Below are 20,518 nucleotides of genomic sequence, written 5' to 3'. Positions count from 1 at the left end.
CACTAAGCGACCTTGTCCCTTAAATTTTTTTTTATCTCTGCTTATCGCCCCAAAAAGTACCAACGAACCACCCAAAAAACCATCACAAAACGCCATCTATTTTATCTACAACAAGCCCATCCGCCACAACAGACAGAGACACATACACACGCATCCCTCTTTTGAAACCAGATACCTGACACCTTCAGCTTTTTGCCTCCGAGGGCGGACCAGCTCGCAGATAACACAGTGAAACAATGGTAGACGGAGATCCAGGTTCACCCACCTGGAAGTTCACACAGTCTGTCCCTCCTTACTCCGCCTCTTTCTCTCTCTTCTCCGCAGATAACAGCGAATACTGACACTCAAGGTTAGATGCTTTGGCGATAAAGGTGATGTAGAGGATATAACGGAAGGTGAGCATAACTCGACTCATGGCCCTCTCGACTGTTGGCTCCGATAGCTCACCCCTTCTTTAGCTGATATCATCTCCACGGTCGAGTTCGACCACACCGGCAACTACCTCGCCACCGGAGACAAGGGCGGTCGAGTCGTCCTGTTCGAGAGAAACGAGACGGTTAGCGACTCCTTTTGAACCCAGAAAGAAGAAGAAAAAAGGAAGACTTTCCCCGCTAACACTCAGGATCAAATCATACAGAAGAAGACTTGCGAGTACAAGTTCCATACAGAGTTTCAATCCCACGAACCCGAGTTCGACTATCTGAAATCCTTAGAGATCGAGGAAAAAATCAACAAGATAAAATGGTGTAGACGGCAGAACGCATCGCATTATCTCCTATCGACAAACGACAAGACTATAAAACTATGGAAGGTGTTCGACAAGTCGCTCAAAGTCGTGGCTGAGAACAATCTCTCTCGAGACCTTACTCCGGCCGGCGCCGTAAGTGGTGGTGGCATGTCGCGCCCTCCCCGTGTCTCCTTCAAGGATTCTTCCTCCCTTAAGCTTCCTCGCATGACACACCATGAGACAGTCGTCGCCGCTGTACCGAGGCGAATATACGCCAATGCCCATGCATACCATATCAACAGCATATCAGTCAACAGTGACGGAGAGACATTTATCAGCAGTGATGACCTTCGGATCAACCTCTGGAACCTGAACATTCAAGATCAGAGCTTCAACATTGTCGACATCAAGCCTGCCAATATGGAGGAATTGACCGAAGTCATCACAGCGGCCGAGTTTCACCCCACCAGCTGTAACTGGTTCATGTATGCAAGCTCAAAGGGTACCATCAAGCTTGCCGATATGCGGCAGCGGGCTCTATGTGATGAGCATCAAAAACGTAAGCTTTCCCTCCCAGTTTTTTTTTTTTTTTTTTTTTTTTTTTTACCCCTCCTCGAAACTGTAGCTTACGTGCCTTGCAGAGTTCGAACAAGAAGAAGACATCACCTCCCGTTCGTTCTTCTCCGAAATCATCTCTTCCATATCCGATGTTCGCTTCTCCCCTGATGGCCGCTACATTCTCTCCCGTGACTATCTTACCGTCAAAATATGGGATGTCAACATGGAGCGTCAGCCTGTAAAAACAATTCCCATCCACGAACACCTCCGCCCGCGCCTCTGCGACACCTACGAAAACGACAGCATCTTTGATAAATTTGAAGTCGTCTTCTCCGGTGACGCCCAAAACGTCATGACGGGAAGCTATAACAATAACTTTATGATCTACCCGACTGACCCCACCAAAGAAACCGAGGTCGTACTGCAGGCAGATAAGACAGCGTTCAAGGCTAAGAAGGTCGGCGTGCCGACGCCAATCAACTCTATGGCTTCCACTAACGCTGGAAGGAAGAATGGATCGAGGTCCCGGTAGCCCGTCGGGCGCTGGAGGAAGGATGAGGAAAGAAACGGACGCTGACCAGATTGATTTCAACAAGAAAATCCTACACATGAGTTGGCATCCGTTCGAGGATAGTATTGCTATTGCTGCTACAAATAACGTAAGATCCTGCCCTTATCACTCGTGCATCTGTGAAACCACATTGCTTATTCTCCGTACAGCTCTTCGTGTTCTCTGCTCTATGAGAGCAAGCATAACGCAGCTAGATATCTCCTGTCTTCTATCAACCTATCTACTCTGGCGCCACAATGGCATAGCCCACTTACCTTTAGCATGTTAACTCTTCATCCCTTCCATAATGTCCAGCCACGCCCCTTATTCCCCTCTTCCAAACATGTCTCTTGTCTCTATTTTCCTTTTCTTCACTTCCTTCCATGGCCCCCGGCAACAGGTAATACGCAGAATGCCTACAAAACAAACATACAACTTGCCATGAACAACGAAGGACTAGTGACTCCCTCTGTGCTGGAGGGAAAGTACCATCAAATACTGAATTCTGAATACTACAACAGATCCTCACTTCATTCTTCTCCCTTTCTCTATCCCTTATCCCTTACTTCACACTAGAAGCGAAGACTCAACATGGGCAAGAATCACAACTGCAACTCCTATATTTATCTTGTTACCATTTATGGAAATGAAATGAAATGGAAAAAAAAAAAGGAAGAGGCTAGGCCACAGGTATGGAATCTGGATGAACTCGGTCCTGGGTGCAAAGAAACCAAAAAAAAGTAAACTAGAAAGAACTCTCTAGTCTAGAATTAGGATGTTATCAAACCGAAAAAATTGCTCTTTTAATTTATTACATGAATATTAAGCCTGGTTATTTATACATGGCTATTTATAGCTTGCCTGTAAGATCACCCTTAAAACCGTTTTATTAGGCGAGGATACCTATTATCCCGCCAAAATACCTGTCTTCCGTAAATAAACGAAGTCCAAGTATCTATCTCTTATCTTTGGGTCTCTATCCCTACATCCGAACTGTTCGTTCCGGTAAAGAGGTGCTGTTATCATGACGACACAAATATCCAAAGTTTAAGGCCAGATTATAAGGTATGGCTCCCAATACACAGATAGACCTCTTTGGAAGTACACGCAATGTACTTTATAGATGATTCGCTGAAGTTTACATGTTCAGAAGTTTGCGTGTTCATTAAAGATGTGACGCCGCTGGTCCGACGACCCAGGTGTCCGGTTAAGGTTACGGCCTGTCCCGTCGGCCAGCTTGCTCCACCATCCTTGCTGGAACCGGACGAGATCATAATATCATACGAAGGAAATAGATATCGGAAAGTGACGAGTAGAAAGACGAGTATACCGGCTGTGCTATGCTCCTGTGGATACCTTTACACTCTAGTTTGGTAGCTATAAGTAACATGTGATGGTATGGTCATATAAAGAATCATGGCTTTATTCTATCATTATCTGCGACGTAGCGCTTGAACAGCGTACAAGTCCTCTGGTACAGATATTAAAAACAATGTCCTGAAACCAAACAAGTTAGAGATTTCGTAAATTATTGTAACACGTCTACTCTGCAAATCGACTCCTTTTTCGTAACGTAGGTCCAAACCAATAGAGGGTATAAATGCCAAAGACACAGGCGGCCGTTAACGCCCCGATCAGACTTGTACCCTTGGCAATTCCCAGGTTACGATATAGTGGGCCGGACCACATAATCGACGCAAAAGCAAGAGATGATCGGGCAAAATCGTTCATGGCGAATAAACTTGCCCCATACTTCGGATACGCAACGGCCATGTATCCAAACATGCACTGTAGGAGGGTGACCACTCCAGCCATTATGAGCAAGAATCCCACGGTTGGTACAGTCCAGTGAATTTCCTTTCTCGAAGTCCAGGCAAATAGAAACATCCCAGCGGGAACCAACAGAGAACCTAGTAGGGCTGGTATAAGTCTGCGTTCCGGTGGAGGGAATGTCCCGCTTAGGATGGGTCGACTTATTGCAAAATGAGTCACGATGAAGTAGAATGGCATAATGATCAAAACGGCAATGATGGCGGTGAGAAACACAAGGCCCATATGTGGTAGACTCATGTGGTATATGTTCAGGTAGACGAGAGGGAAGACTTCAAAGAAGGAGTAGAAGATGGCGTAAACTAATGCTGTGTAGACTGTGGTAAAGAGGATGGCTGGATCCAATGCGTTGATCTTCCAGGGAATGATAAGTGCAGAATTCACAATGGCGGCTATAGATGACTTTGACTTGTCCAGTTCAGAAGGAGCCCTAAAGGCACCGTTTCCAGTAACAGCCCGAAGCCGTTTTGCACGTCGGTAGAGAATTGTCTCAGAAGATGTTTCCGGGAGAATTAACTAGAATATAACCTTTAGAGCTGGGAATATATGCAAAAGGGAGTGGATGAAACGAACCAACAATATTAAACACGGTACAGTACCCCAGAGAACTTCCCACATGGACCATCGCCAACCCTTGACGACAGAACTGAATCCGGCAATTGTTGGGGCTACTGCAGGCGCAGAAGTAGCGAATGTTCCCCAGATCCAAAGACCATAAGGAAGGTTGATGAGGCTAGTCACGTCTGCTAATGATGCTGCTCCAGTGGCAAGACATGGCGAACCAAAGAACCCCTGAAGGAAGCGCAGGACAAGGAAACCAGGAGCATTATCCACCACTCCGGTAAGAACAGTTAAAACCATGAAGATTACCAAAGTAATCACGTATGGAGGATTACGACCAAGAGCTGTGATTTCTGACATGGGGCTAAAGAGCATCGGCCCGATTCCATAACCCAGGAGGACTAGTGCGAGTCCTAGTGAGCCCACTGATTGAGGAGCGCCATAGATTGCCATGAATTCTCCCTGGACGATGGAGAAAATGGAAGATGACATATAGATGACAAAGGTGTAGAAGTTGATCTGAATGTATACCAGAACTTTTAACCATGATGGCCAGTTGTGAGGGTTTCCAGGGTCAGAATCAGAGTACCATCCAACTAATATTGTTCCATCAGGCGTGACTTCCGGACTTAGCCATTGGCATCCCGCAGACTGTGCACTTTTCTCTATATCTCCCGACCGGCTCCCGCTGTCACCGCCGGGTGAAGATAGCCCTGGTGATGTGGGAATCTGATTCCTTTGTTCTTCGTTTCCTTGACCATCATCTCTGATGGATTGTGACCTTGATTGCTGCGCAGCTCTTTCTGCCGCAGCTAAGTATTTCGGAGGTAATTGAAACTCGGGTCTTTCCTCTGGAAACCGGAAGAGCCGGCCATTGGTTAGCCAGCGTATGCTGCTACCGAACGATGTGCTTGGGAGGAATGAGGCCATTGGGGGTCCTGCTCCGGAAGGATATATTTGATCTTAGCGTAGGATGAGATGAAAAGGGAAGAATCAAAAGGACGATTTTGTCCTTTCCCATGAACCTATGACGGGATAGGCGGCCCGATATAGGCTTTTTGTGACATTGCCATCGGCCTGCATAAGAAAGACCTTTGGATCGGGCTCTACTCAATTTTGGGAGAAGCGGTCTCCGTATGATGCATATAAGGCTGCCCCGTGTTTATTTGCTCTCAGTTGTAATAATAATCCATAGCTATGGCGTTAAGGTTTCTGCATGAAAGAATCAGTATTATGGGACATATACATGGGACTATTGATATTGATGTACACTCGTCTGTCAAGGCTCGAATAGGTGGAACAACCTGAGCTGTGTTTTATTTTTGTTTTTTCCCCCTTGCGTCATAACTACTTTTAGCTCTCCTTTCGCCAATGGCCACCGCAATTTCTGTGGCTTGACGGCAAGCAGGAATTGAAGCTATTTGATGGTAGAAAGCTAGAAGAACTCCTGTGCTGATGGTTTGCGGTGAAGGATTTGGAGGACGTTGAGATAAAAAATTGAGGGAGGCTTGACGCCAAGCGAGGATCCGAGCGTATCAGATGGAGATCTACAAGGGCAAAACTCCATAGCACCTCGCGAAGCTGATGTTAGATGTTTGGACCTCTACTTGATATAGATATTTTTTAAGGAGGTTTCCTTTTAAAGGATATCTCAAGTAAAAACAATCCTAATTCTATGAAAATTTCTACCAGTCTATGGGTATATACAGCCATCTTCACCATTCTCTAAAATATCAAACATAGCATCATAAGATCACAGTATAAAAAAGCCATAAGATAAAGGAAACGCAGCAGCAACATTGGAATAAATACCAGCAGCGCCCTCCCTATTGAGAGAGCTTCTCGAAAAACCATCCAACCAGGTGTTTGATGGTTGGATAACTCCAGACTAAAGTGGGTGGGACGTTCACTTTGAGTGTGCGTTGGAGCTGCCGGCGCAGGGCAGTGTTCATAACGGAGTCTAACCCTAGATCCCCTAATGCTACCCTTGAGTCTATATCTTTTGAAGAAAGATGGAGGACACTGGCAACGCATTCACGGATCTGTTCATCGAGGTATGTTTTTAACTCTGGCCCTGAAGACGGAAGCTTGCTGCTGCCGGTACTTGACACTGGAGAAGCCCCATCCGTAGCCATAGGTCGAGCCCTACGAATGGCGATGTCGTTCAGAATTGACGTGGGAAGTGGTTCTCCGTCCTCAAAGGAGCGGCTACGCAAGACGACTCCATGATCGGTATCAAACTGTGTGAGATATAACCAAGCCTGGAAGGCATCATGGCAGGTCACATCGGTGATGCCCTTGCTCTCCAGCTCTGCGGCAACGAAGTCGCTATCACTGCCCATACCCATGCCACGCCATGCAGTCCATTGGAAGGAAATTGCATTTTCACCCTGGTTACGGCGATGTGTAGCTAGTGCGTCAAGAAAGCTGTTGGCGCTACCATATGCACCTTGACCAGGGAACCCGAATAGTTGGCCGCACGAGGAGAAAAGCACGAAGAAATCAAGGGTATTAGGTGGAAAGGCCTCGTGTAAAGCCAATGATCCAGCAACCTTGGGCGAGAGGACGCGAGCAAAAGCATCTTGTGTGGTTTCCTGGATAAGCTGGTTCTCCAGAACCCCAGCTGCGTGGACAACACCCAGTACTGGAGGAAGGCTTAACTGGTCCAATTTCTCCAGCAAACGCCCTGCAGCTTGAGAAGTAGAGAGGTCCAAAGCTAAAATATGGATACAGACGCCTTGTTGCTCAAGGTTCTGTATAATCGATATAATTGGCTGTAGTTCCTTACTTGCCGTGTTCCAGGTTCGTCGTGCTGGTAGGCCACGCCGAGATATGAGAACTAACCGTCGTGCGCCGTGACTGACTAGGAATTCAGCTACGGCAAGACCCAAGACGCCGAGACCACCAGCAATCAGATATGTTCCCTCAGGACGCGGAAGACATTTGGAAGGCTCCTGGCTACGGCGATCTCGAGGGAGAGCGCGGAGTCTCGCTGTACGGGGAATTCCGTCCGCAATACGAATAACATCGGCTCCCTGTATGTACTTCATGGCAGTGAGAGGCACAGCTTGCTGCTCACCGTCAATAAGGCCCCCAAAATTGTCAGGATGTTCACTAGCGATAATCCTACTGAGCCCCAATAAGGTTGAGTGTGCAAGTGCTGTTGGAGTCTCTCCTTGCATAATATTTGTTGTGAGCACGAATACTTTGGTCGGTAAAGACTCCCGGACGACAAATTTTATCACTTCCAGCAATTGCCATGTGAAGTTTTCGGCGGATGTGGGTACATCTTGCATTGACTGGACTTCCCCCGGGACGTAAACTATCACATTCCCTTTGTTCTGTTGAAGACAAGGTAACATAGTACTTAAATCTCCTGGTTTTGTAAGTTGGGCTAACTGGATGTGAGCGGGTATAGATTTTGCGTACAACTTCCCAGTTACAGTACTCGTAGTGATCAAAATGACCTTTTCTATGGAGATAGGTTCCTCTGCAGGGAAAGCTGGTGGCCAGGAAACTCTATGGACTAGGCTTGACATGCTCCCACTTGCACCTGGCGTTCCCTCAATTTCGGAAAACCGCATGGAAGTAAATCTGGCAAGCAATTGCGAAGTCTCACTTAATACGTGAACATGACAGGAGAAGTCAGTGCTATGGTCTCTCTGAACGTATAACCAACCCATCTTCGGTGGATCCTGAGTAGTGAGGATGTCTATCTGGTGAATCTGAGCCGGCATGCGCAGTCGAGGCTCGGAGAAAAATATGGTAGATCCAATGGAAGTAGCCGCATCTAAGATAGGCGCCCAGGATGACTGGTCCCAATCGAGATTCTTTGCGCCGGGAGCAACATCAACTCGTGCCAACATTTCGTCGGAATTCCCATAATGCTCTGTTACCTTCCAAGGGAACCCCATAGCAGCAACGCCAACTTTTGCCAGGTAGTCGATGGTAAAATCATCCTTCAATCGTGTTCCAATACGACCAGTTACTGTGGATACATCGATCGTTTCTGCGGTAGGTGTGGCGCCTGTGATTACACGCGCTTCCGTGTGAGTGACCCAAGAGCCTTCTTCCGCAGCCTCGTTCTGTATTAATCGAGACATGAGTTTGACTTCGCCATCCCGTACAACTATCTGAACCGCTCGTAATCCACTAGTTGCGACAGGGGCTCGAAGAATTGTGTTCTGCAACGAAGAGCTGCCAGTTGCTTTCAAAAAAGTATTAATTAAACATGCGGCAGGAACAATTTCCGTTCCAAATACCGGATGGCTCCCTGGAAAGGGCTTTGTGCTGACATCTAATGTGGTCGAGTACACCACTAGGTCGGTACCAGCTACAGCAGTACATCTGCCCAGAAGAGTATGAGTTTCAATATCATGCATATCGGATCCTGTGCTTCCTGTGCTATTTGGGCGCTCGTGGTGCAAAAAAGGGCGATGTACCCATGGACTAAGGGGTATACCTTGCATCCAAGCACCCTGCATTTGTGCCTTCCAGTTTATCTCTACTCCACTGCAATGGAGCTGGCCTATCGCATGAGCAATACTCTTCTCAGCAGGCTGGTCTCTTCGAAGTGTGTGAACTACCGAATAGTCCTCGACTCCAGCGTCCATCAATGTCTCATTAATCGAATGGGAGACTAGGGGATGGCTAGATATTTCCAAAAATCTGCGATAACCATCATCGATGGCAGCAAGGACTGCAGAGGTAAGCCGTACTGGGTTGGTCATGTTGTTAAGCCAATAAGTAGAGTCCCTGGGATCGGAACCGCGTGGATTCAATAAGGAAGTTGAGTATAATTTGACTTGTGGGGATACAGGATGCAGGACGCCTTGCAACGCAACTGAAAGAGGTTCCCTCAATGAGTCTAACATTGGGCTGTGGAAAGCAATATCGGTCTTCACAGTATATGTTTTGATCCCCTGTTTCTGATATCTTTGAGATACAGTAGCAACGGCATCCACTGTGCCAGCAATGACACAGGATGACGGGGAAGAGTCGATAGCTGCTACCACCTCATCCCTTTTTGCGAGGTCTTGCTTAACTTCCCCATAGGGACGAGTGATTAGACACATTGCTCCTTTGCCCATGACCTGCCTGTATAAAATTGCCCTTCGGGTCACAATAACAGTCCCTTCTTCAGGCGAAAGGGTACCTGCAACAACAGAAGCAGCAATCTCCCCAACTGAGTGACCAATAATTGCCTGGGGATGAAGACCACGGCTTTTTAATAAGGCACTAATTCCGACTTGGACAAGGTATGTTAAAATTTGGATGCAGTCGGATGAATTGAAGTCGCCACTCCGGAGCCATGTTATGGGCGACATGCCCGCCTCATCTTTGACGATTCTGTCAAGAGGCTGGATTGTTTCATAAAATATGGTGTTGTTTATCAATTCCTTTCCCATGTTCGCCCATTGTGCACCGTGACCAGAGAATACCCAGACTACATCTTTCCTCAAATCAAAAGGAAGGACACGACTTCGGGTAAGCCACTGATCATTTGCTCCTTTGCACAAACAGTCCAAAGCATGCATAGCTCCTTCAATGTCATTGATAATCGCCGACGCTCTAAAGTCATAATGGCTACGCCGTGTCGCCAAGGTTTTGCAAAGTATAGCCAAGTCAAGCTGCGACTTATTCTGTTGACTGATCCAAGTCTTTAATGATTCAGCAAGAGTAACCAAACGTTGTTCTTGGGGGGCTGAAAGTAACAATAAGTGCTCGCTAAGGTTGCTCCTATCGATGATCTCCTTGTAAAGGACAGGTGAAATATCCGGGAATTCTTCAACGATGGCATGAGACACTGTCCCACCATAACCGTAAGAACACACTGCAGCGCGGCGCAGTCCCGTTTCTTCTGGCCACCCTGTTAGTTCCTGGACGACTTTGAGGCCAGAGTCGTCCCATTTTATTTTCTTGTTTGGTGTTTTCAGATTAGCCTGGGGTGGCAAAACTCCTTTCTGAATAATCAAAATGGCTTTAATGAGGCCCATTACTCCAGCCCCCGCTTCCAGGTGCCCTATATTTGGTTTGATAGAGCCAATATAACACGGATCATTTCTTGATCGCCCTTTTCCATACACTTCAGCAAGGGCAGAAATTTCTGTTGGGTCTCCGAGGGATGTAGATGTAGCATGGGCCTCAATGTAACGAACTGTATGAGGATCAATATCTGCAGCCTGTAGTGCGTTCATTGCCACGAGCTGTTGTGCCTTAGAATCTGGGGCCATTATCCCATTTGTTTTCCCATTATGGCCTACTGCAGTGCCCTTAATAACTGCAAGTATGTGATCTCCGTCAAGGCGTGCTTGTGACAAGTTTTTAAGAATGACAGCACCTGCGCCCTCTGCACGGCCATATCCGTTGGCGTTATCATCGAAGGAACGGCACTCTCCATCAGCAGAGATGGCGCCAGCCTTGTCCAAAACCCTTGTAAGTCCTGGTCCGCAAAGGGCATTAACACCTCCAACAATCGCTATAGTTGATTCTCCTGCTGCAATGGCCGTTGCCCCTTGATGTACAGCAACAAGTGATGAGGCACATGCAGCATCCACAGCTACGCTAGCACCTGTCAGGTTTAGGTGATAGGATATTCGGTTTGGGACCCCGCAGTATGCCGTTCCAATTCCCATCCAAGCATCAATGCTAGGCAAGTCTTCTAACACCAGCCTTGAGTAGTCATTCGAGTTCACACCCCAGAAAACGGCGGTGTTACTGCCACTAAGAGATTTGGTTGGAATACCAGCGTTTTCTAGTGCTTCCCAGGCAACCTCAAGTGATATTCGCTGCTGTGGATCCATCTGTTCGACTTCCTTCGGTGAAACTCCAAAAAACTGATAGTCAAAGTCTTCGATATTCTCAACGAAATACCCCCGACTCGTTGTGTGACTTAATATCCTTGAGTTTCGAGTATCTCTCTTATGATATGTCCCCCAGCGATGGGGTGGAATATCTCCACTTGCGACCACTTGGTTCAGAAGTGCCTCCCATAGCTGTTCAGGGTTCTGTATATCACCAGGCACGCGACATGCCATACCAATAACAGCTACATCTTTGCACTGATCCTGAGACTCCAGTTAGTATGTTTATTTTGTATTCTAGTTTGGTTTGGCATACCTGAGTACTATACTCAGTCACCGGAGAATCGGGGTCCGCCTTTGAACTCGAGCATGGTGTAGTAGTAATAATGGAGGACATGAGAGGCAGTCCAAGCAAGTTGTGTGCCAAAAAATCAATTCATGCTGAGAAATTTCACCTGGAATGTTTACCCATGGCTGATTATTTAACTGTATTAGATACATCCATGGCAATCAATCCACCTTCCTGGATAATGCTTTACCTGATATCAAAATTGATGGTGGGTAATGTATACGCAGATCATAGTTCGGTCATCGCTCCCATCGGGGACTCCGCTTATCCCACCGGGACGTTGGGTATATCATTTTATTGTGATTACACCGCCTAAGGTGTGTACAGTGGCTCAGCCAAAGTATGTGGTTGAAGATGAGTGGCTTGAATTAAAGCCTGGTTCGAAATGGTCAATGGTAGTGGAATAGGTCGGCGTACCACCACAGCTACAGATATCGATGTAAAACTGGTAAGCCGGGTCATGGGATTTCCTTTTATATGACTCCCCGCAAAGCCTCTTTCATCTCTATAATAATTGTATGTGGATATTCCATATCATGCTGTTCTTACTAAAGGAACCATCCGGGGTAAAGGTCAATCTGGAGGGGTATCTGTCGCAGGGATCAAGGGAGTGACCGTCACAAGCTATTGGGTCCAAGCATCGACACAGTTCCTCAAATGTCAGGGCGGTCATGATGAGATGACATTTTACACGTTAGGCAGCCGCAAAGTTCCAGCCTAGCCCGAGTCACATGATATTAAGATCGTTGACAAGCGAGTGGCTTCAGCCACAGTCATGCAACGAGCGTAAAAAAAGAAAATATTGGCAGAGACGAACGCAATCCATGCCCGTGGCCATACACAGAAGACTTTGCCTTACCATTCCCACTTATTCCACTACTTTAGCGGCCTGCTCCGTTAACTGTGCGCCCTGTATACTATTTTACCTCCACCATACGGCAAGGGTCGATAGCTATTTTACTAGTTATTGGTGTTGGCGACGGCAATCGATATTCCCAAAAATGAGAAGTAGGTGAACATCCTCAGACCGACAGCAAGGGGGCAAAGTTCAAAAAATAACGATCGGGCAGTCATCTGAAGTTATCGTAGATCCTATGCAGCTCGATGGTAGATCAAAATTAAAAAATGCGGACAACCATTCAGACACACCCTGGGTTTGACGCTATGTATCTTTAACAGAATATTCCCCTTAACACCAATATGGCTCGTCCCCAGTATTCTAACCCAGAACATAACCTCTTATGATCAAGATAATGCCTTTTCAATGCCCATTGTCAAATTGCAACCGCTCCTTTCTCCGCAAAGAACATCTTAATCGTCATCAACGGAACCATGATCCAGTCCGGGCTCATCAATGTTATATATGTTACCGTAGATTCGCGAGGAGGTACATAAACCATTACCCATGCATTTGAGCAGTAAAGAAAGATGGCTGAATTAATGGACGTTAGAGATATCTTAGAGCGGCATCTTCCAATCCACCATGCAGTGTCTAAGGGTACCCAGCGTATCCTTGTGGCATGTCAGACATGCCGATATAGAAAGTCCAAATGTGATTCTGGGGATCCTTGTTTAATGTGCTCACACCTAAAGGTGCCATGTATTCGGGCTCCATCGAGTGCACAAGCTACTCCCACTCGGGACGCACTTCCACAAATCGTGAGGCAAGAAGTTAGGGATGAAAACCCGGCCCAGGTAGGTTTACGTATTGATAAGACATGGGATGGATCTCCCGTTTGCAACGAGGACTCCGGTAATACCCCTGAGCCGATGCGGAAGGGTGGGACAAAATGTGTCTTAGCGAATGCCGAGAACCAGAATACCAACACGCTTAACTGGCCTTCTATTGACGAGTGGATGTCAGAAACTCGAACAGTTCCCTTCGAAGGTGATCTGGTTGAGGCTTTACTCGCCTTGCCCTCAAGGGAACTGGACGATGACAATCAACTCCAAATAATACTCCCAACTACACCAGAGTCTACAACAAACATGGGGCATTCTTGCCTCCCAGACACTGTGTTCCATGAAGCATGGGCTATTCTTCACCATTCTACTCTTGAACAAGCAGACCAGTTTCCCTTGCTGCTGCAGGCAATAGCATTAGTCAAGTGGCCGCCGCCGATGAATAATGAACGGAATAAACTGGCCAAGGAGTTGATGGCACATCTGGTAATCGGTCCAGTAGGTTATATGTTATCCTCGTCAAGCGTTTAATTGTTAATATGAAGGTACCATAGGAAGACTTTAACACTAGACTGGTTGAGACGTTTCGGAATATTCAAGCTCTTGTCGTGGCTTTAATATCATATACAACCGAAGATGTATGGTCCCCTCAAAGGCATGTATTAAGAAAACTGAGTTGACGATAACAGATTATGCCAGAATCCGCCCACTGGGCTGCTCAGGGTACGGATATCGTCATATCTGCAATGCGACGCATGGGTATGTTCGCCGGGCGATGGGTTCCAGTGGATATTATACCAGAGCATAGATGGATTTGTGAAGAAGAAATCAAGAGGTATGTATCCCTTGTAGGCCAGTATTTTTGCACATTATAACTGATGACGCAGAATGGCTTATGCTGCACTTCGACTTGATGTATATTTCAGTATCATCATTAATCGTCCTCCATCTCTCCGCTTTCAAGAACTTCATCTTGCTCTTCCCGTCACAAAAACATTGTGGAAGGCATCCAAAGTAGAGGATAGGTATCATATCCAATGGTTCGAACCAGCGGGACGTGATAGGTGCATATTCCAGTCCGCCGTCCAAGACTTTTTCCAAACAAGGGGAGGGTTAGTGAATACTAATCGAATGCAGCCTTTCGAAGAGCCTGATAGCCATTTGGCTCTTTGTGCTATCCAGGTGGAGTTATGGTCCGCCACTCAGGCAGTACGAGGGGATAGAGACTGCAGCACAAGGTTCATGACATCAACCCAGCAGTCGGGCAACCTTGGCTTCCAGAGTAGCCATTTGCTTTACTGCCAAGCATATCTCGAAGACGCCTATAAACGTGGGCAAATATGTTTCGTAGAGTGTCCCGAAACACAACACTTTTGGCTTGCTCTTAACCTGACCCTATACCACTTAACACTTCTCAATATTCACGCTGATATATCTCTTCTGGAGCATCAAAACTGTGGTGATGCTCGACAAGAAGCAGAAACTCAGAGGATACTTCGGGCATGGGTAGATTCCATGGACGGTCGCAAGGCGGTGTACCATGCCGTTCAGCTCCAGCAGAAATACGAATGTAAGACGTGTGCCGCGTGGCCTGAATATTACAACTATTGGAATCCATTACGGCCCACAGCTCTGTTGTATAGTTGTATTATTTTGTGTGCTTACAATGCTGAATGTGCGGTATCTGTAATGGAGAATAGCTCAGCGGTAGAGTTGTCTGTTGAAGAGGATATAAGTGCAGGACCGATTCACGATTGGATACAGAAAGGTGGCTGTGCATCAATTCGAGGGGCTGTACTGGGGAGATCTGCCATTTCTCAGCTTGTTTCATGGGCTCGCGAACGACTGGCACCGTTTAACACTGCCTCTCGCCGGTTCGAAAGGTTTCTGTACAGAGTTGGCGACTATTGTTAGTCTTCCGGGTAAAGTATCAGCTTTATATAGTTGGACAGATATAATGGCGTTCATCGATCAAATATCTCGATAAAGATAGGGATCTTTTCTCTAGAGGTATTGAATAATTGGTAATCTCAGTCCGCTAAAAGCTGAGGCGACGTTGATATAAGATGGCTGGGCAGGGATTCCCTGGCATAACTAACTCAACTAGTTAGCTAGTTGATTATGTAACTACCTAATGCCAACGACGAACTACAAAACTGTGGCGCAAGAGAAACCTCCATCCACCATCCAAGCAGCACCCGTAACATAGCTGGCTCTGGTACTACAGAGGAACAGAACAACATCGGCAACCTCTTCCGGTTCTGCGATGCGCCCCAAAGGCACGATATTTCCGACAACGTGGTGGACTTCTGCAAGAACTTCGTTACTGTTAATCATCGGTGTATTAACCCATGACGGACATACAGCATTAACACGAATCCCTTCTCTGGCGAAATCTAAGGCTTATCATGAAGTTCAGGTCAGCTACAAATCTTCAAATATGTAACGTTTGAGGCAACTGGGGTGGCTGAAGTACCGCAAGTCTTCGTCAATCCTATCACGGCATGTTTGGAAGCTGTATAGTGAGCCGTCCCAGGGGCCGATTGGGATGAATGAATAGATCCCAAGTTGACGATGGAGCCTCGTTGTCCAGTTCGCGTCCCATGCAAGCCAGAGAATGTAACCTGGTCCTGAGCCCGCATTACTCTCCCAATCGCTTGCATGCAATGGAGAACACCTTGCACATTTACCCGGTTGACTCTCTCCCATTCATCAACAGTCAGGTTCATGAAATGTGTTGGTTTGTGCATAGCCACCTATATTCAATTAGCTCAATTGAGCCCAGGAAGCCTAGTCTCTCGGAAGGGACCCGTACCCCAGCACAATTTACATTGTAGTCAATCCTAGTGAAGGTTGCGAGGGTCTGGGAAGCCATATTCTCGACTTTTTTTGGGTCGGTCACATCCACAGCAATTGGCAAGGGTATATAAGAAGGGTTTGTTGCTATACTTTTGCTTTTCTCAGCTTTCTCCTGAACGACGGATAGCTCTAGGTCAGCAAACACTACACCCGCAGCACCTGCTGCCGCAAAGCCAAGAGCACACTCAAGGCCAATGCCACTTCCTACTTGAACTCAGTCGCCAATTATTCAGATACACCGACTAGGAATTTTCTCACCTGCTCCCGTAACTACCGCAATTCCGGCAAGATCAAACATTTTGGTCTGTTAGTATTGAATGTGACGAAATTAAACAGTATCAACTTGAATGGGGTTTAATATTATATATATATTGTCTTTTAACCCCACACGTATTATCCCATCGGGTACATGGAAAACAAAGTTCATTATGCTAAATTATGCTCATTATTACCCCGTCTGCCTTGTCGGCTCTTTTCAGGCATCCTTGGCTTGCATCTACCGCTACAGTACCTTTCAAATATTGCCAGATATTCCAGGTACAATTCTTTCCAATTTCTCCAGGAGTTCTCCCCAAACCTTCTTCTGTGCTTGCGCGCCCTCGACGCTCTTAACGAATTTGGACAAAGCGCCCCTGCTTTGTTAGCTTTGACTACACGAGAGACAGGAAGGGGGGCTTACTCGTCAATCTTGCAGTCGTTGAGGTACTGTCCATGCCCTTCCCAGCCCAAACTAGCGGCGTGAATTAACGTCCGGGATCCTTCCACGGCTGTTCGGGCCAAAACCTTCATGACCTGTAACTGGAAACCCCAAAAGCCTGTCATTTTGTTCACTAATCCAGTAAGGCAATACCCTGGAGTAAAGGCATTGACAACGACTCGAGGATTTGTGGAGGCAATGTCTGCTGCCAATGCTCGCATACACAATACCTGAAGCAGCTTCGATACGTAGTACCTAGTGCGTTTTCTTAGCTCTATCATCAAATTGATGTTCCTATGGGAAGTTTCGTGCAATACCTATCATCAGGCCCCGATTTAGTCTCCTTTCGCAATGTCACAAATGTATTTGGCGTTTTCCACTGAGGCAAATTCGTCATGACGTGCCGGTCGGATGCCACAATACAGAGCCGAGGAATCGGCCCTTTGTCAACGGCTGAGGCACGTAGCTTCGGGAGTAACAGTAATGCAAGCATCATGGTGCTGACAACGTTGACAGTGATTGTACTTTCATCCTCTTCCGCTAGGTAGAATTTTTGCTCCATCTTACCAGCATTGAGCATGAGAACATCCACCTTGGGCAGTTTAGAAACAGCGGCAGCAAACTCCTGGACTGATGCATAGTTCTCCATATCCACATGAAACACACGAATTTGCCCTGTTCGCCCAGTAGAGTTCTCCAGGTCCTGCACCGCACTTTCGCCCTTGGCCAAACTTCGTACCCCCAGGATAACTTCAGATGCATTCAGATTTAGGAAATACCGCGCAGCTTCTAGTCCAAGTCCTGCATTGCCGCCAGTGACGACAATAGTCTGGCCAGTAAAGTCATGTTTTGGCACAGGAAGACGAACGAATAACTGCGAGTAGAGAAATGATAGAGCGGACATAGTCGAAAGTGTGAAATATCTTAATCAACAGACGGAACTGAGATTCAATGAGTTGGTTCTGATTGCATGGATATGGAGAACCCTCCTCCTGTTTTTAAATATATGGCCATGCATATAATGTTTACCCGACATTGAGGTCGGAAAGCTTATGCCATCCGGGCCGTGTGGGATATGCGAGTGGAATTGTTGATCGACGCCGTTGTTAGTCTTAGTTTTACGGCTATCGACAGCTGGCAAGCAGAGTCAAAAAAGGATTAAGAAGACATGGAACGAGAAATGTAGTCAACAATTTCCGCAATCCAACACCGACAATGGATACCCTCTGGATATATTGCATTTTTTTCATTTTATTAGCCCTTTGGGCTCTTTTTGGGGGCTATTTTCCCGGATTGAGAAACCCCAAGCTTCCTCCTGGTGTGTTAATCTCCCGAAATATTTTTTAAATCCACACTAAATAAATATATTCTCCTGCCAGGACCTCCATGTCTTCCAGTAATTGGCAACTTACATCAAATTCCAACGACGGGGGCACATTTGAAGTACGTAAATAGCCTAGTACTCATAACCGTCAAATCCTCATCCAGCAGACCTAACAGTTTTTTCCGATAGATTTACTGAATGGGCTACCAAATATGGCCCTATTTTCTCTCTCAAAATTGGGCCAAGCACAGCTGTCGTTCTCAGTTCCCCTTACATGATTAAACAGTTGATAGACAAACAGTCAGCTATTTATAGTGACAGACCCAAATTTTATATCGCTGACCATCTGGTTATGCACGGTGACCATCTTATGTTCATGGGCCCAGATGCTCGATGGCGACGAGGGCGGAAATTATATCACCAGTACTTTAATGAGTCAGTTTGTGAGAAGAAACATGTTCTTCTGCAGAATGCAGAAGCCGTCCAACTACTTCGGGATCTCCATATCCAACCTGATGACTTTATGAATCATTGCAAACGCTTCACAAATAGCACTACAATGAGTCTAGGTGAGTGCTCTAATGTCTTTTTCCGCCATATTGCCACTAAATGCACCTATAACTGATTGATACCTCTAGTTACCGGTATTCGAACGCCAACACCTTCCGCTCTGCATATGCGACATCTGTATGCTGTATTGGACGGCATTTCTGAGATTTTTGAGCCAGGAGCCACTCCGCCAATCGATATTTTCCCATTCCTGGCGTGGCTTCCTGAGTCGCTTTTCAACAACTGGAAATCGCGCGCACGAGAAGTTGCCCAAACAATGGATAAAGTATATGGCCCGCTTGTCGACCGTGTCTTGCGACGACGTGAGTCGGGGTCGAAATGTCGTGATAGTTACTTGGACATGGTACTGGATCAGCAGGATAAGCTCCAGCTTACGAGGCATGAAATCGACCTGATGGTTGGAAATCTGCTTGAAGGTGGCTCCGATACTACGTCTATTATGACAATCGCATTCATTCAGGCGATGGCACTATACCCTGAAGTGCAAAGGATGGCTCAGAAAGAGATTGATGCAGTTATTGGCGAAGACAGATCTCCAGACTGGGGTGATTATGCGAGCCTGCCATACGTAGCCATGGTAATAAAGGAGACGATGAGATGGCGGCCAGTTCTGCCGACAGCCTTTCCACACGCCACAAGCAAAGGTAACTTCCTCAACATAATCAGATCTCCACGTCATTCATGCCCGACTAATTAGTATATGCCCCTCCTATAGAGAGTACAATCGACGGAATGACCATCCCCGCTGGCTCGACCGTTATTCTGAACATATGGGGGCTGCATCACGACAGCCGCAAACATGCCGATCCGGATAGGTTTAACCCTCTACGGTACCAAGGGCGCGCTGATCTGGCATCCGCATACGCCTCTTCACCAGATTATGAAAACCGTGATCACTACGGGTATGGGTCTGGTCGGCGCATTTGTCCTGGAATTCACTTGGCCGAACGAGGGCTCTTTCTCGGGGTGGCGAAGATTCTGTGGGCTTTCGATATTACCCCCATGAGTGATACCCAAGGCCGTCCGATTCCTATCAATACGGACCCTGCCACCGGGTATACGGATGGCTTTTTGCGCTGTGCAAAGCCATTTCCCTTGAAGATCATCGTCCGTTCTGAGCGCCGCCTGCAAACGATTGGCGCAGAGTTTGCAAGTGCAGAGAGGGATGTATTCAGTCGATATGACGTATAGTCTTGATTTATAATGAACTACCTATTATATCTCCTTAATCTAAGTTGCGAGTACATACTATCTAGTATGGGAGTAAAGACCCGACAGAAGGGTTAAAAAAAAGGGTTAAAAAACAAGTTTATCAACAAGATCGACCTGGCGTTATTTGGGTTGTTGGCAAACGTAATTTTTAGTTTTGCTTTTAACTTTAAGGTTGCGGCTAAGTCTGGGATATCACGTGATATGACGAAGCAAACTGACTCGGCAGTTCGGCAACGACAAAAAAGAAACAAGATCAACTTTGTCCGCATGCCTGGTTCTTTATACCCCCTTGCTCTGTTCAAGCATGGCTGTCCGACGTGCAATCGGATATCCGATGTCATGTATCATATGCCATGGATAACCATGAATTCCGTACGCCTTACATGGTCTGGGGATATCCACAGCGCCACGACTTATGCATGCATTATACCAGTGCTTTGCTGGGTCAAGGCGCTGGACCGAGCACAAGTCAACCTAACCTGCCCAAAAATGGTGGCAATGCTAATGGCGGTAAGGATAACGAACGGTAAGGCCAATCGGGAAAAAGTGGCATGGCCCAGCACGGCCCCCGAGTGATCAGCAACCGTTGAAGAAATGCGGGTAACCGGTGCCACTTATGTAAAGCGGCCTTTTCTCGGCCTCCATACACATATGGAAATCAGGAGGGGCCAAGTTGAACCTGGGGGAGATTGCTTCTCCCTTTGCATCTCTATGGCTCGGAGTTCCAGTGCGCAACACGTCACAGATGTTACGGAGCTGAATATACCCGAGGCTATCAATTGAATCCGGATTGAA

At 46.8% G+C, this 20,518-nt stretch overlaps 7 protein-coding genes across 7 annotated transcripts; 3 read left to right on the top strand and 4 right to left on the bottom strand.

Annotated features, from left to right (window-relative positions):
- Nucleotides 1-236: 236 nt before the first annotated feature.
- On the top strand, nucleotides 237-1,817 carry MCYG_02602 (protein phosphatase PP2A regulatory subunit B; the record flags this gene model as incomplete). Its single annotated transcript, XM_002849622.1, has 5 exons — nucleotides 237-280; nucleotides 355-395; nucleotides 459-556; nucleotides 623-1,286; nucleotides 1,369-1,817. 5 exons carry the CDS (start codon nucleotides 237-239, stop codon nucleotides 1,815-1,817), a joined length of 1,296 nt encoding a protein of 431 aa, XP_002849668.1.
- Nucleotides 1,818-3,377: 1,560 nt separating this feature from the next.
- On the bottom strand, nucleotides 3,378-5,156 carry MCYG_02601 (a multdrug transfer; the record flags this gene model as incomplete). Its single annotated transcript, XM_002849621.1, has 2 exons — nucleotides 3,378-4,181; nucleotides 4,239-5,156. 2 exons carry the CDS (start codon nucleotides 5,154-5,156, stop codon nucleotides 3,378-3,380), a joined length of 1,722 nt encoding a protein of 573 aa, XP_002849667.1.
- Nucleotides 5,157-6,052: 896 nt separating this feature from the next.
- MCYG_02600 (6-methylsalicylic acid synthase) lies at nucleotides 6,053-11,426 on the bottom strand (the record flags this gene model as incomplete). The annotated part of the gene is made up of 2 exons (XM_002849620.1): nucleotides 6,053-11,293; nucleotides 11,346-11,426. The coding sequence occupies 2 exons, from the start codon at nucleotides 11,424-11,426 to the stop codon at nucleotides 6,053-6,055; spliced, it is 5,322 nt and encodes a 1,773-aa protein (XP_002849666.1).
- Nucleotides 11,427-12,806: 1,380 nt separating this feature from the next.
- MCYG_02599 (uncharacterized protein) lies at nucleotides 12,807-14,975 on the top strand (the record flags this gene model as incomplete). The annotated part of the gene is made up of 4 exons (XM_002849619.1): nucleotides 12,807-13,559; nucleotides 13,616-13,699; nucleotides 13,751-13,896; nucleotides 13,949-14,975. 4 exons carry the CDS (start codon nucleotides 12,807-12,809, stop codon nucleotides 14,973-14,975), a joined length of 2,010 nt encoding a protein of 669 aa, XP_002849665.1.
- A 234-nt stretch (nucleotides 14,976-15,209) lies between these two features.
- MCYG_02598 (short-chain dehydrogenase/reductase SDR) lies at nucleotides 15,210-16,218 on the bottom strand (the record flags this gene model as incomplete). Its single annotated transcript, XM_002849618.1, has 4 exons — nucleotides 15,210-15,463; nucleotides 15,538-15,817; nucleotides 15,877-16,124; nucleotides 16,179-16,218. 4 exons carry the CDS (start codon nucleotides 16,216-16,218, stop codon nucleotides 15,210-15,212), a joined length of 822 nt encoding a protein of 273 aa, XP_002849664.1.
- Nucleotides 16,219-16,434: 216 nt separating this feature from the next.
- Nucleotides 16,435-17,521, bottom strand: MCYG_02597 (conserved hypothetical protein; the record flags this gene model as incomplete). Its single annotated transcript, XM_002849617.1, has 3 exons — nucleotides 16,435-16,552; nucleotides 16,600-16,872; nucleotides 16,935-17,521. 3 exons carry the CDS (start codon nucleotides 17,519-17,521, stop codon nucleotides 16,435-16,437), a joined length of 978 nt encoding a protein of 325 aa, XP_002849663.1.
- Nucleotides 17,522-17,832: 311 nt separating this feature from the next.
- MCYG_02596 (cytochrome P450 2D18) lies at nucleotides 17,833-19,702 on the top strand (the record flags this gene model as incomplete). Its single annotated transcript, XM_002849616.1, has 5 exons — nucleotides 17,833-17,935; nucleotides 17,997-18,060; nucleotides 18,131-18,510; nucleotides 18,580-19,155; nucleotides 19,227-19,702. The coding sequence occupies 5 exons, from the start codon at nucleotides 17,833-17,835 to the stop codon at nucleotides 19,700-19,702; spliced, it is 1,599 nt and encodes a 532-aa protein (XP_002849662.1).
- Between the last annotated feature and the right edge of the window lie 816 nt (nucleotides 19,703-20,518).

This window comes from Microsporum canis, genomic scaffold (assembly GCF_000151145.1).
Source record: "Microsporum canis CBS 113480 supercont1.2 genomic scaffold, whole genome shotgun sequence".
NCBI classification, from domain to species: Eukaryota; Fungi; Ascomycota; class Eurotiomycetes; order Onygenales; family Arthrodermataceae; genus Microsporum; species Microsporum canis.
The sequence above is the reverse complement of the archived record's forward strand: the minus strand, read 5'-3'. Positions and strand labels throughout refer to the sequence as shown.